At 38.9% G+C, this 15,133-nt stretch overlaps 1 protein-coding gene across 3 annotated transcripts in view; it reads left to right on the plus strand.

Annotated features, from left to right (window-relative positions):
• The window catches only part of gpc6a (glypican 6a), a 162,076-nt gene that overhangs the window by 24,003 nt on the left and 122,940 nt on the right, over nucleotides 1-15,133 (plus strand). For all 3 annotated transcript variants that reach the window (XM_004543317.5, XM_004543318.5, XM_004543319.5), the window contains exon 2: nucleotides 10,054-10,212. In XM_004543317.5, the coding sequence (XP_004543374.2) occupies nucleotides 10,054-10,212 (159 nt within the window). The remainder of the gene's footprint in view (nucleotides 1-10,053; nucleotides 10,213-15,133) is intronic.

Genomic DNA, 15,133 nt, shown 5'->3' on the forward strand with positions numbered 1-15,133 from the left:
AGCCTGAATGGCTGGGTGTAGTGATGGTGGTGGTGGAAGGGAAACAGGTGGTAGTGTGGATGACGGAACTAAGGGCGACTGAGTGGCAGACCGAACTGATGACTGAAGCGATGGTAGAGGTGAAAACGGAGCGTGTGGTGGAGTTAATGGCTGAGCTAGCGGGGACACAGGAGACTGAACTGAGGGTGGCTGCGCGGGAGCTAACTGAGCTGAGGGTGGCTGCGAGGGAGCTAACTGAGCTGAGGGTGGCTGCGAGGGAGCTAACTGAGCTGAGGGTGGCTGCGAGGGAGCTAACTGAGCTGAGGGTGGCTGCGAGGGAGCTAACTGAGCTGAGGGTGGCTGCGAGGGAGCTAACTGAGCTGAGGGTGGCTGCGAGGGAGCTAACTGAGCTGAGGGTGGCTGCGAGGGAGCTAACTGAGCTGAGGGTGGCTGCGAGGGAGCTAACTGAGCTGTCGATAAGGCTGATGATTCCTCTACCAACTGAGCTATTGACTGGGCTAAGGATTGAAATAAGGTTTGTAGTAAGTCAGGCTGTGGATGTGACTGTGCTATGGGAAGCGAGGCTGAATGTGGTGGAGGTGGCGACTGAGCTTCGGGCCGGGCGGCTAACAGAGCTTCGGGCCGGGCGGCTAACAGAGCTTCGGGCCGGGCGGCTAACAGAGCTTCGGGCCGGGCGGCTAACAGAGCTTGGGGCGAAAATGGTGGTGGTGGAGTTGGTGTCTGGGCTACAGGTGGCTTCTGAGCAGGAAACACAGGACACTGAGCTACAGGTGGCTGCTGAGCAGGGGACTGAGCTGAAAGCGGACGGGCAGCTGACTGAATAAACATAGCTCCAGAATAAACAGTTCCAGATGAAACAGTCTTAACTCCTGGGTCCAAAGGAGCATCAGAAGCACAGTCTTTTGAACCAAAGTGGAAACGATCGCTCTCAAAATAAATACTGTCGTTTTCTGGAACAGGAGGAACAGAAGATCTAGAGTTCATGAAGCCGACGTTAGCGGCCTTGGGGGAAACTGTACGTTTATCCCTCGACACAGAAGGCGAATGTAGGGGGACTTTGTCACTCACCCTAGGCGGTTGGTCGAGAAGAGTCCCAGGCTCCTGCTGTGAAGTGGAAACGCTGGGTGAGTCGGGCGGCACGATAATAATCCCTAACATCTTGTAGAAGGCTTGTGCAGGCGTGAGCTGATTGCTTGCAGGCTCGTAGTAATCCTCCCGGGACCGGCTGGAGCGTTTTCTGCGAGACCTGGGCGTCCGCGGAGAGGAAGCAGGTGAGTGGACCGAAGGGTAAGCAGCTAGTGAGGAGCGGCAGCACGGAGGCCCTCCAAGCGCTAGCCGAGTCCCGTCAAAACGGGAGCTGCGCTTCCACGGTGAGTCCGCTGGATCCATTACTGGTGACGTCGTACTGTCACGAATCGCTGTGCGGCAGGCAGGAGTAGGACCCAAAATGCAGGACTCACAGGCACGAGGGAATGAACTCAAAACTCAGCTTTATTTGCCGGCGGAACAAATATACAAACTTAAACTAAACTGGGAAACCAAACTAAGAACTCACAGAGAGACACAGGGAGATCCACACAGCAAGAGGGACGACGTCACAGAGAGCACAGGAAAACACAGGGCTTAAGTACACGGGGAGTAATCAGGGAATGGGCCACAGGAGGGAGACACAGCTGGGAGCAATAAGGCTAACGAGACAGGGGAGAGGTAAAACTGAACACACTGACATGAGACATGAACTTTCAGAATAAAACAGGAAACTGACACAGAATCAGACAGGACACTGAACATGACAGGCAGACTCATGAGCAGACACAATAACACCATGGACAGACGGAGGGAACACAGAGAAGTGGGAGCAGGCAGGCAAAGAACAGAAACCTAACAAGTGGCAAAATCACAACAGAATACACACTCGGAATGAACAAAAGCATAAGGAAACACAAAACACTGAGTCCTCAGACTCAGGACCATGACATTTAAAGTCTGTAACAAAACCATCAAATCTGATAAAGGTTATTTAAATGCTGCAAACAAAGAATGGATTGGAATAAAAAAAAAATACATATGGTAACCTTAATTACTGTGGGAAAATGATGAATGATGATCATAGTGAGTAAGAAGTAAACTGATTGCATGAGATTCACTTTTAATGTGTATGTATAATACAATACAGATATATGAAAATAGACTCCAAAAATAGAGTCCTTGAAATGTACAAATGTACAAAATATTGATAGATAAAATTATAAAAACGAAGGCAACTTTGCCTATGGTACAATGTATGAAAAGATCTTTACTGAAGATACTAATATGGCTCTGCAGATTTTTTCTTTTATTTTAACCTATGTCGCCTCACCTTGAGATTGGCAAATCACTTTTTGGTGATCAACTGTCTCAAGCAGTTTAACAGTTTCTGTTGTGCCTGTCGCTATTCCCAGTGTGTTTTTTTTACCTGGTTCTTCCTGACCTTGCACTTTCTCCTCACGTTCCCCTCTTCCCTCTCTCCCTCTTTGGACTGACAATCATACACAAATAGATTGTATTCAATTGGATGAAAAAAATTACATTAATATGAAAAACCAATACTATTAAGATCACTAATAAAAAAAAGTCCTCTCTCAGTGTACTTTCAACCAAAAGGCAAATAACCAAACCACATGAACATCTAATAAAAGATATAAATATTGAAATACTGATCAAGATCATTTGATTTTACAATATCGGCACATATGACAAAATAACCAGCTTCTCTCATTCCATTTCAAACAGGACAGTGGTAACAACAGCAGGCTACAGACAATTTCAAGTTTTAGATTTTAAATAGGCTGTATACATTTCAATGGGAGCAACGGGACGGTCAAATGTCGCTGATTTTACTACAGAGCAGGACGGATTGTAGGGTAGCAAACATCGTCGGAAAACATGTTTCCAACACTGCAGGTTACCTGGGTGTAATGTTTTTCAGCTAAAAAGAAACATGGTCTGACTCCTACCTAACTATATAAAGAGTAACTGAAGGTTAAATGCAGCTAACATGTCCTGTTTTAAGCCAGGCACTTACACACTTTTGCTGTTAAAATGTTATGTCTCAAACAAGTACTGTATGCTTTTTATATTTTTAGTAGTGTGTCACACAAACAGTAAATATTGTCAAAAAAAAGTAAGAAACCTTTGGGGGTGCTTTGATTCAAAAATGGCTAAAACCGCCCCTGGTTGAACATATGAGTGAAAGCTTTTATCTTCCTTTTATCCAGTGATTACATAACTATTTGCTCCCAAGTAATCTGTGATTAAATGCATCATATAGAGTGTGTGCGTGTATGCTTGTGTGTGCTCATCCATGGTTTTGATCATGTTAGGAGTATAATGAATCAGGCTGGTGAGTGCATGTGCCAGACCTAAAGCTAACTTTGTTGTTTTACATTTGCATGGGAGCAGGCTTCTTTCTCTATGTATGAAAAATCTGATAGAACACCATCGTATTAGCACTTCTGTCAGCGTTGTCACCACAGGCTTCTATACAGTATGCAATTCTCTGCTGCTCACTTCGTCAAAGTCAAACTATACACTCATTTTTTCCTTTGCCTATTAGGATGTCAGAAATAGATTAGGAGTTGACAGATATGTTTTATTCAAGCCAATATCAAACACAATAAGTGGTAATCCAAGAGACGGATAAGTGATGTTTGAATCAATATAAATGTACAATAAAATCTTGAAAAGAACAAAAATTCCAACCGTTTGCTGAAATGCATTTGTTTGTTTATGCTGTATAATCTTTAATATTTATGCTGAGGGCTTTGTGGTAAAGTGGTTAGCACTGTTGTCTCACTGCAAATCTAATGATTCAAATCTAATGGTTGGCTGGGGCCTTTCTGTATAGAGTCTGGATGTTCTCTGTGACACTCAGTATTAGACTGTGACACTAGACACTTCCACCTATTGTCCAAAGACATGCGTGTTAGTATAATGAGCGATTAAGCTAACTGGCTATCGATATGTATGCAAGGCAAATAAAATGCTAAAGTGCATTATGGTTATATATGTGGAAAAATGAATGCGGCTTGTAGTGAGAGGTGAGGAAAACCAGAAAAAGTGTTATTCCATTTAATTATTCAGAAATATTCAGTCCAACTTCAAAACTAAGCTCAATGATCATCAAAGAAATAAATCACAGGATTCTATTTTTTCTATTTATTATTTTTTTTATTTTGATAATACCAGCTATTTCACCTTTGAAACATGCTCTGCATCAAATAGTACTCCTCAGGCAAAAGTTTAACAATTTAGCTGTGACATTACTTAAGATCACAGAGTGGTTGCTACAGACAGAGAACAGGCAGCTGCATTACAGACAAAGTGCTGCATTTTAAATACATTTTATCGAGAATTTATAAAATGCGGAGACACTAATGTCTTTTTAATAAATGTCCAAAACTTTCAGCAGCAGCAAAAGGTGTGGCGCCGTTACTGATTTGGCAGGCCACTTTAACAGATGCCACAGATATGCGCTGGGATTGTTCCCGACTTTTCCGCTTGCCCCTCTTCACCTGCAGTGAAATTATGTGTCACCCTCCCCACCCCTTTCATGCTCCACTTTCATGCAGCTCTTTGTAAAAATCTGTAACACTATTTATGTGAGAAAACAAAAACTTTTTATTATCTCTCCAAATGATTTTGAATTAAATGGATTAGCTATGTTAGATAAACATAATGTTGCTTCATTATAAATGTCACAGCGCATGAAGTGCTCTTTTTTTATTAAAAGATTCATTTAAATGTTCAGCTACAAATGGCCAGACTAATTTATATAATCGCTGTAAAGCTATACAGTATCTTACAGCTTTGAGAAAGGTGGAAAGTGGGTGTCAGTGAGCTGTTGCCAGCTAAGTAGGCACATTAGTTCCTGTTATTCACCTAGTAAATATACTTTTATAAGAAGAACCTTTGAGCTTTTTGCCATCCCTGTCTTTTTGTTGTGTCCACCCCCATGTCTTCATTTTTGTTGGCACTGCTGGTATTGAGTCTTACAAGTTTAACTCTCCCTGACAGAGACTGCACAAGTGTGATCTCGCAAGTGTGCAGCATATTGACAGCATGGTTTCAAATTCCATCTCGGGTCCAAAGCAACCAGCTAGAACAGGACAGATATGGTCTAGTGAGCCAAAATCCCATCTAGATTTGGGGACAATTACCTCCAAAGTTCACTAAGGTAGGCTTTTATGTTTGCTTTTTTTTCTTTTGGAAAAGAGCACACACACACACACACACACACACACACACACACACACACACACACACACACACACACACACATTAGGAAAATGTGCAGCAAAGTTTTATGCATAAAAGTATTGAACTGGGCTTTTGATGAAAGAGAGAAGGGAAAACATGTGAGATAAACTCAAAGTAGCAGCATCATAAACATGCAGCTCACGCCGTGCCTGCTTCTCACAAACTTCTATTTTATGTTGGTTTACGACAACAGTTTTCAAAACAGGAAAGTAGTTGGATATGTCAAATTATGTGTTTAAACCAAAACACGACTGAGAGATGAATAGAGTGGTGCACAGCCTATGAAAGCTAAAAGCACCATGGATTCCTTTCAGCTGTCATTCACACTTAAGGACAGCTTTGTCTGTTATTGATTTTTTTTCTTTTTTTTTCTTTTCTTTTTTTTTAAACGCTTTAGTGGCCAAAAGTAGTATTCTACCTGCATCGACAAGTAAAATTCATTTATTGCATCAACGGAAACTTCAGATTGAATTTGACTTACTTCAGAGTCACAGAGCTTCACATAACAGTGAGGAGAAAATGCAATTTTCCTCAGCTTATCCATCATTTATGACAATAAAAGTTTATATTTCTGTGCCTAAGTCATCCTAGAGTAGTGTTTCATGCCCGTGTAATTTAAGGTGCCAAATATGGTGTATGGCTTTTTCTTTCTTTGGGACATTAGCCAGCCATCTGATACCATCTTCATAATTCCTTAGCTCCTCAGTTTAATAATGTCCCTGTTTAAACAATATGACTGACAATGTTGAACTACACTGATACTTTAAATACCCCGTGCTTCTGTCAGCGAGAGCTTAAATGCAACCCAAGCTAAAAGACATGAGTCTTGGCTGAAAAGCCGAAAATACCAAAACTTTATGTGTAAAAACTATTTACTTCACTGGAACTATATCAGTATATCATCTCAAACTCTGTTTTCTTTGGTAGAGATGTACATTTTAAATGAAGCTGCATTTTTATTGTTTGAGCTAAAATAAATAAATAAATAAATAAAAACTATAGCAATTTAAATTTAAATATTGTAACAAAATTCCATATATAAAAATACACTCACTTACTGGCAGCTGGATACTAGCAACTTACTGTTAAAGGTGTTTACTTTTACTGTAAATTAAATTACAGCAGCTTTATTTGCTGTAAATTAAAGTTCCTGCAAATCCTTTTTTACAGTTGGTTACTGGCATCCAGCTTTCAGCAAGTTACTGTAAAATTTACAGGTTAATGTATTTGTGCTAATTAACTTTCCATACATCTATTTCCCTCGTGAACCTGTCCCAGTTGTCATTGGACAAGAGGCAGAGTACACCCTGGACAGGTCGCCAGCCTGTAGATTCAATCCATATGCATGCGCTTGATTGAATCCCAATGTAGTGGACGTTATCTGCAGCTGTTACTTTGTTAAAAAATAGGACATTGCTGCTTAGTAAAGAAACAAAAAAGCCTTAAGGAATCGCCTAATAGAAAGTGAGTGGTGCATTTCAGCTTATTTTGTGTTGTAGAGTTTGGATGCTGTGGCTCGGAGCCTTGTGCATTACTCTGGAGAAACGAGTTTGTGTTGAACTGTTGATGGTGCACCTCATTACTGTAGCTTGGTGCCTCTCTAAGGACTGATTAAGGATTAAGCACATTTGAGAGTGCCAGCACGTACATATTGCATCTTCTTGTTTCATTATCTATACACAGCTCCTTTATCTGCAGCTTACTGTATATGCATGCAGGGCGTCAGTGTGCCTGCCAGTGCCTGCATTGTGTTCCTCAGAGGAAATCCTACAATCTCTCTGTTCTGTCCTCCACTGATAAATCGATACTCATTTCATCTTTCCCAAATGTTAATAGATAGAATGGGAAAAACACAAATATTTTATGTGACTGCTGGCCAGACCAAAAAAAAAAAAAAACTAATAATGATGTCTGATGCTCTCTGCAGAAGAGGAAATAAAATACTACATGCATGCAGAAAACAATTACATACAGTATGCATTATGGTAATTTTTTTCCAAAAAAATTGCCCAAATATTTCTTGGGCAAAAAAACTAATATAATCATGTGATGATAACTGCTGGTGTGTGTTGTTGCAGGAAGACAACCAGATGAAAACTCACATTCGGACCAGTTTAAGTGTTTGACAGAAACTAAGACGCTGAGCTTTTGCTTGTGTGGGAGGACTTTTTCCCCCCCTTAAACTTTCCTATAAGGTTGTGTGGCTCTGGCACAAAGATCACAGCAACAACTTTATAGGTAACAAAAACAAAAACCACAATTTGATAAGTATTTTTGTTTTTAATAAAAAAAAAAGCCTAGATTTTGGAATTTAGCAACACTTTTCCAACATTTTTTAAGTTTTATTTTACATTTTAGTTTATTAGTAATGGGAAAACCTCTTAAAATGGGTAGTAGTATGAAAGTACAAACTTCTGTGCAAAAAAGATGTATGTACACACCACTCACATGGAGCTCTTAGTCACTTTTACTGATTAAAGCCTCTGTTTGCATTTAAGCATTCGTTTCGGTTTTTGGCAAACAATTTTTTTGTTTTTTCTGTGGATCTGGTTTTATATTTCATTTATTAACTGGAAAATTAATTCTGGCTTGGTCATTTTTATGCCCAAAATGCTAACATTAGTTAACATAGTTACTTGTAGATTATTCATGTAAGTCTGATATGCAAGTAAAATGTCAAATTTCAAGTCTGGTGATATTGAATATACTTGACTGATACATTTAGTTTATACTAAACATATTTTCCTTAATGATTAATTATTGGAATAAATAAACCTCATTTTATGGTCTTTTGCAGATAGTGTTGTGCATTATGGGTGTAGATATAATTTATTGATTTCATCAGAATAATTTTCCTCATCCCTTTAAGTAAATCAGTATTTTTGAAAACTACTCTATTCACCATGAATAATCCACAGATCTGAGACTAAACCCCTCACTTTTTCAGTGAAAGGATTTTCAGATGTGTGGCATAATTAAGTGATTGTTACCTTTCTCGAAACCCAGTAAAGTAAAACTTTTACTCATTTACAAAAAAAAAAAAATCTAGTGTGAATTCTCCAAGTTTTGAAAATTCTTCAGGCCTTCAGTTCCAGTATTTCTCTTTGTGGATCTTGGAGTCATTTCATTGGTTTGGTATACACTTTTATACACTGACGTCTGAGTGGACTCGAGAATTTTTCTCTAACTGATGTAATAGTCAAACACTTCACAGTTTATTAAATTAATGCTTCAAAATCAAATTATGTAGAAGAAGACGAGAGTCCAAGGCTCTGTAAAACATCTCATTACAAAACGCACGCACAGCATCTCTTATTTTCTACTTAGAGGGACTACAACAAGTATTTCTTAACTAACTCTCACTGATACCTAAAGGTTGCTGTGTAATTTTGTTCGCAGTGTAGAAAGTTAAAAAGTAAGCGAGCAAGGCAAAAAGAAATGCTGCTATCCTTGAGTTAATATCACTGTAGTCAGGTGGCATGTGAAGCCTTAATGCTGGTGATTTTACCACCCAACTATGTAAAATAACAATAAGCCCAAAACATTTTTTTTAATCTGAGTGAATCAGTCTTTAAAATAAATCTTTTAAATGTTGTTCTTATGCCAGCAACAGCGCACCAGAGTGCATGAGATATAGTGTAAAAAGAAATATTGAGAAATTTAAACATTTATATTAAATGTTATTTTTGTGATATGTAGAATATGGTGTGAGTTTTTCAGCTCTGCCTAAATTAACTTTCATTTTAATGGACTGTGGGAAATAAAAACTGCACAGACGCACACAATACACAGTCACATCTGATATCTTTCGCTGGCTTGCCAGCCTCTTATAATGCCTCTGATGCTCCCCGGCACCGAACAGTGACCATGGATACCAGCGCATCTGTGCAACACAGTTGTTCGCCGTAATCTGCAAAACAATATTCTCATCTCTCAGTCTAGCAACTTGATATTGTTTTGGTCTCATCTTTGCAGCAAAGTTGTTTTTAGGAAAACTAAAAAGTTATGATAAGTTCATTGTAGCCTTCCTGCTCTGAACAAAAGAGCAAACACGCACAGTTAGTAACGAGCTGGTGAACATGATGGAGCATTTGGCAGCCAAAAAGACAAATATTTCATTCCAGTTTTGATAAAAACCACGAGCAGAACAGAATGGAGAGTTAGCTTCATCATGTGTCAGATAGCATGACTTGAAATGAATGTTAATGTTGTTCGGTATGTGGTGAATGTGTAAATAAGCAATTGTTTCCATGGCAAAAATATGTCAGTGTTCATTTACAGCTTGCTGTGCCAAAGTCAAGACATCGTAAATTAATCCATGCAGTTTAATTAAATGTTTGGCTGATGTCATAGCTAAGGGCATGCTGATAAGAGCCTTGAGACCAATTTGTGGTGTTAGGCTATATAAATAAATTTCCTTGACATGACTTAGCACTGTGCCTTTCATTTCATGTACATAATATTCATTAAAGCAGTCATTATTGCAGCGCTTTGCTTTGTGATATAAGGGGGATTCTACATGAGGTGTAGGAGCTCTGCTATCACAGACACTCTCCGATTCATGATTCCAAATGACCGACAAATGTTTTCCTACCCCGTTTGTTACGGTCTGGCCCACTTTGATTGCCTTAGTGATGAGAATGACAAAATAACAAGAGAATTTTGATCAAAGACTCGGTTCAGCCTTTTCGAGCATCTGAATGTCGAGGCGGTGACGTGTGTAAAAATGCCGCTCTACCTCTCTGTCTTCCTCAGGTGAGCACCTGCGTGTCTGTCCTCAGGGATACACCTGCTGCACGTCAGAGATGGAGGACAAACTTAACCAGCAGAGCAAACTGGAGTTTGAGAAATTGGTTGAGGAGAGCAGCCACAAAATGAGAACAACATTTGTCTCCAGGCATAAAAAGTTTGATGGTAAGTTCCAGTAGATTGATTTGTTTTATCTATTTAACATGCAGAGACTGTGATTCATAGAAATTTATATCCCAGACACCACCTCTCCAAGCTGAATGTACTGAGACAAGCACTGTCAAACTTGTAACTACAGACTTCTGATGTCATGATTAATTATTACTTTGACTGTTATTAATAAGAAATGAGCTTATCTGGTTTAAAGATGGTTATTCTGGAGCCTTGCTATTACACTTGACTTCTTCACTACAGTTCTGCATTATTTGGATTTTCTTTATCTTCAGGGCTTTCTAGCTCACTATGATGTTGTTCTTCCTTATGCACATACACTGTGAACTACTGACATTTTGACAGTAAAAGATGGCACTAATGTGGCTTTTAAAAATATTTTCATTCTAATGAGCCTGTCTGTATAAGCCAGGGTTAAAGTGGGATTTTGCAGGTGAGAGAATACTAAGTTCTGGTGAAGCAGTGCAGTCTGGAGAAATGACTCACTCTGCAATAAATCATATAATAATATATATATGAGCGCCAGTACATGTGCTTTGTTTTTAAACCGGCTGTGATCAGCTGACCTGGTCTGATGCTGCTTTTGAGGTTTCCTACTCATTCTGATTTTAGCCATCTACATTCTACAATATACAAGCAGATGTTATATGAGCCATCAAGGCAGATGTCTGATTGCTAGCCACTATGAAGCTGGTATAAATGTGGAATTTGGCAAGTGTTACCAAAGAATATCATCAGCTAAATGCAAACTGACTCCTAGCCGAGTCCTGTTACTCAGCAGCGATCTTTTGCTTTATTTGGATGGTTATTTTAAAGCAGTGTCTGAATTAACCTTGATTTTCATAGTCAAGAAGAAATAAAAACTGTATGCAAAGAATCTCTGGTCTGATCTTATAAGTATAGACCATGGTAATGAACATGTGTAACCGACCCAGAGTATGGGCCGGTAAAACAGATTAAATGTTCCTGCAAAACAGGGAAATGATGAGACAGAGACGACTGGTGAAGTTTCTCTTTGCCTCGCTTCTGCCATATTTATTTATACAATCACATGTATTTTTAACTTGCAGCATCACCATTCTCTATATACAACAGAAATAACAATAAAACCGTCTGTATGTTCAAGCTGCAATACCACGATCTTTTCATGGGAAACAAGAGTACTTCACGTGTAGTGACCTTCAAATCATTTACTCGGCTATTCTCTCTGAATGACAATTCAAAACAATATGAAATGCATGTTCAAATACATTTTTACCTCGATTTAACTCTTAACCCAAATACCTATGTATTCTGATTGTTTTAACCAACATACCAGTGCTTGGTCTTAAACCAATTTAGCTTAGTAGCTCACAAATACATGAGAGTCATGTGTATGCTGGCAGGCTTAGCTTTAGCTTTAACATTCTCAAAATCACTTTTCAGAACCAGTAAACAGTCGTTCTTCACTGCCAACAGCAGATTAACATTCATATTCACAAAATCAGGACACGACAAGGAGCTCATTCAGCTAAAACGACCTGAAATAAGTGGAGAAAGGAAACCAAAATGGCGCCCGCGGCTGGCTAGGCTTTGGCATTTTTTTCCAGTCCTTCTACTTCATAAAACGTAACAAATAACAGGGTTTACCCGCTGATTTATACCCTCACATTTAGCTGTGTTTCTTATCAATATTTTACAACCGTTTTAATATAGTTTTACCGGTTACAAACCTGCAAAACAGGGAAATGATGAGACAGAGACGACTGGTGAAGTTTCTCTTTGCCTCGCTTCTGCCATATTGGAGAGGAGGACCTATGACCTCGCTATTCTGTCTCACTGAACAATGCGCCACCCGGAGGCTGGGGGGTGCAACTACCTCATTAAACATAGTTCACTTCGGTGACAAATCTCTCTTTCTTTTAAGTACTACTTCTGATGGGATCACACATTAGTGTGTCACACATGGATACCACAGTTTGCCCTGCACCAGTTCTGCATAACTGTAAACTGTAAAAGAACACTGCAAACAGCCCAGTTTACCCAGTTTATTCTGCACATACTGTCCAATACGGCATTTGAATAACATTAAATCTATGATTTAATCTGCTTTCAAAGATATTTCCCAATATGAAATAAAGATCTAGATTTCTATTACTGTCCAGTAGCTGTAGTACTGCAGTATATTGATAACGTATGGTAGCACTAAAATGTTTGCATTTTTTACTGATATTGACATTAAACTTGTTGCAACCTCATACTAATAACATAATGTTGTTTGATGCTTTAACATATTTAGATAGTATTACTGTATCATAATACTGATATATCATAATGGCCTGTATGTAATTGAATGTTAAAAGATTATTAAGGCAAGCTTCAAGTAATTTGTTCCTACAATTGAAATCCTAGAACCATGTCATGAATCAAACACAGGTGTTATGGTTGTTTTATATTACAGCACTGAGATGTAAACAGTTTATACGTGTCTATACAGGCTGAATGATGACCCAAATCTTCAAATTATAGTTCACAAAAGATTTGTTGATGAGCAAATACAAGAGTCAGAGCCTTCGTAAGCGTGCTCTGTCGCCACCATAAAACCTACGGAGGGAAACAGCAGCCTAAAAATGAGCATAACTTAAAATCCTGACCATATCGCCTCTGTCAGTGCGCCCCAGGGTGGCTGTGGCTACAATGTAGCTCGCCATCACCAGTGTGTGAATGTGTGTGTGAATGGGTGGATGACTGGATGTGTAAAGCGCTTTGGGGTCCTTAGGGACTAGTAAAGCGCTATACAAATACAAGCCATTTAGCATTTATATGACAGCTCAGCTTAGCTGTCTTTGATAATAAAGCTGTTTCTCTGAAAATTAATTGAGATTCACCTTATTAATGACATTCAGCTTTCAACAATATTTTAATTAATGCAATGATAATGTTTGGTTAAATGTTGATGGCAATTATATTCAACGTAATGTAAGATAGTAAAACAAATATTGCTAATGTACAGTTTCCCTTAAATGTTAATTATTGGGACATATAATGGATGTGGAGTGTAACCTTTTCTCATTGAAAAACAAATTTGAAAGTGCTTCTAATATAACTAGATAACTTCATCATATACAGATCCACTGTCTGATTCAATTAATTTTTTTAACCTTTAAATATTTATTTTATTAAACGTCACTTGCAGAGCAGTCCTTACCTTTAAATATGATCTGTCAGCTTCTGCTGTTATATTTATTTCCTCTATCTTTCTCTATCTCTGAGAGTAAAATTATCCCATGTCAGTGTTTTTTTTCTCCCTGGAAAACAGAGCCTTTGTACCTTAAGCTAGCAGACAGATTGTGCACCAAGATGCACAAAAACAGTTTGTGTGTTCACTGATATTTGTTGAGCTGTTTCAAATCCTGTATCTGAGATAACCTGCCACTTAAAGAAAAAGTTGCACAGTTATGCTCTCTCCTCTTAAGTAGAGGTAGATAGATGTTGATATACGGCAACAGAAACTTTATTGACATCGACAGCATGAGTGCATGACACGGATAAGAAGGAAAAGAGGAGGCATGCAGCTGGAGTCATGACTTTACTGTCTCTGTGACAACAGTTGAAAGCACTGCCAGACTGTATCAAATAAAAAATGAACTTGCCTGATAGTATTTAGTGTTAAACTGCCTATTTAATTACTCATTAATCGAAGGTGTCAGAACGTTGTTCCAGGTTGTTCAGGCCCACTTTAATCCCTGTATAACTGCTAGAGCTCACAGGGCTTTAAACCAAGGCTCCATGGTGTTTAATGCCATTTACACTTGTGTTTCTGCTTGTGCCATCCAAGGCTTGCTTTTTTACACTAACTAAAGATATCATGTATTCTTTTGAACTAGTCAGATGGAAAAAACAAATTGTAGGTGCACTGTTTTTTCCATAACTAATAATAGTAATCTGTTGCTTGAGTCTGGTTGTAGCTGAATGCTGCTAATGTAATTGACCAAGCATTACCTACATTTAGGTCCATACGTTTTTGCAGAGTAACACAAATCAAAGAATAAATGCACTGACCAGCTCAGCAACACCAAAAGACTTGAATGACCACAGAAGACAACTAAGGTGGATGATCGCAGAATTATTTCCTTGTTTAAGAAAAAAAACTTTACAACCTCTATTCAAGTCAGGAACATTCCCGAGGAGGTGCAGAGGGTTTACACACAAGAATAGGCGGGTCAGACTAGACTTTGTCAGGAAACGTCTGATATAGCTGGTAAAATTATGGATAGGGAGAGACTTATGATCTGAAGCATACTACATTATCTGTCAAACATGGTGGAGACAGTGTTATGACATGGGCATGTATACTGCCAGTGGAACCAGGTGATTAGTGTTTATTGCTAATAGAAGTAGCAGGATTAATTGTGTAAAAAATATACAGAGCTTTACTCGCTGCTAAGATTCAGCCAATTGCAGCAAAACTGAGTGGACAGCATTTCATGGTGCAAATGGATAATGACCCGAATGACCCAAAGCAAACTGCATAAACAACACTGTCTTTCTCAAGGCAGTGAAATGGGATAGTCTTCAATGGCCAAGCCAGTTAGCTGATCTTAACTCAACAGACGATGCTTTTCAGTTACTAAAGACCAAACTGAATGCAGAGAGGCTCACAAACCAGCAGCAACTGAAGGCAGCTGCAGTAAAGGCCTAACAGAGCATCTGAAGAGAGGAAACCATGGGTGTCCAAGGGCTCTAGACTTTAGGGATTAAATGACTGAAAAGGATTTTTATCCAAGTATTAAAACAATTCTTAGACTGTATTTAAAATTCCATTAGCTCGGGTACTCAAAAACCAGCAGGATTAACTTTCTCCACTGTTGTTAGCACTTGTACAAGTAAAATGTGGTAGTTGCTGGTGTGTTATTGGTCCCATCAGCCTCTGTAA

Source organism: Maylandia zebra, linkage group LG1, assembly GCF_041146795.1.
Source record: "Maylandia zebra isolate NMK-2024a linkage group LG1, Mzebra_GT3a, whole genome shotgun sequence".
In the NCBI taxonomy this organism is placed as follows: domain Eukaryota; kingdom Metazoa; phylum Chordata; class Actinopteri; order Cichliformes; family Cichlidae; genus Maylandia; species Maylandia zebra.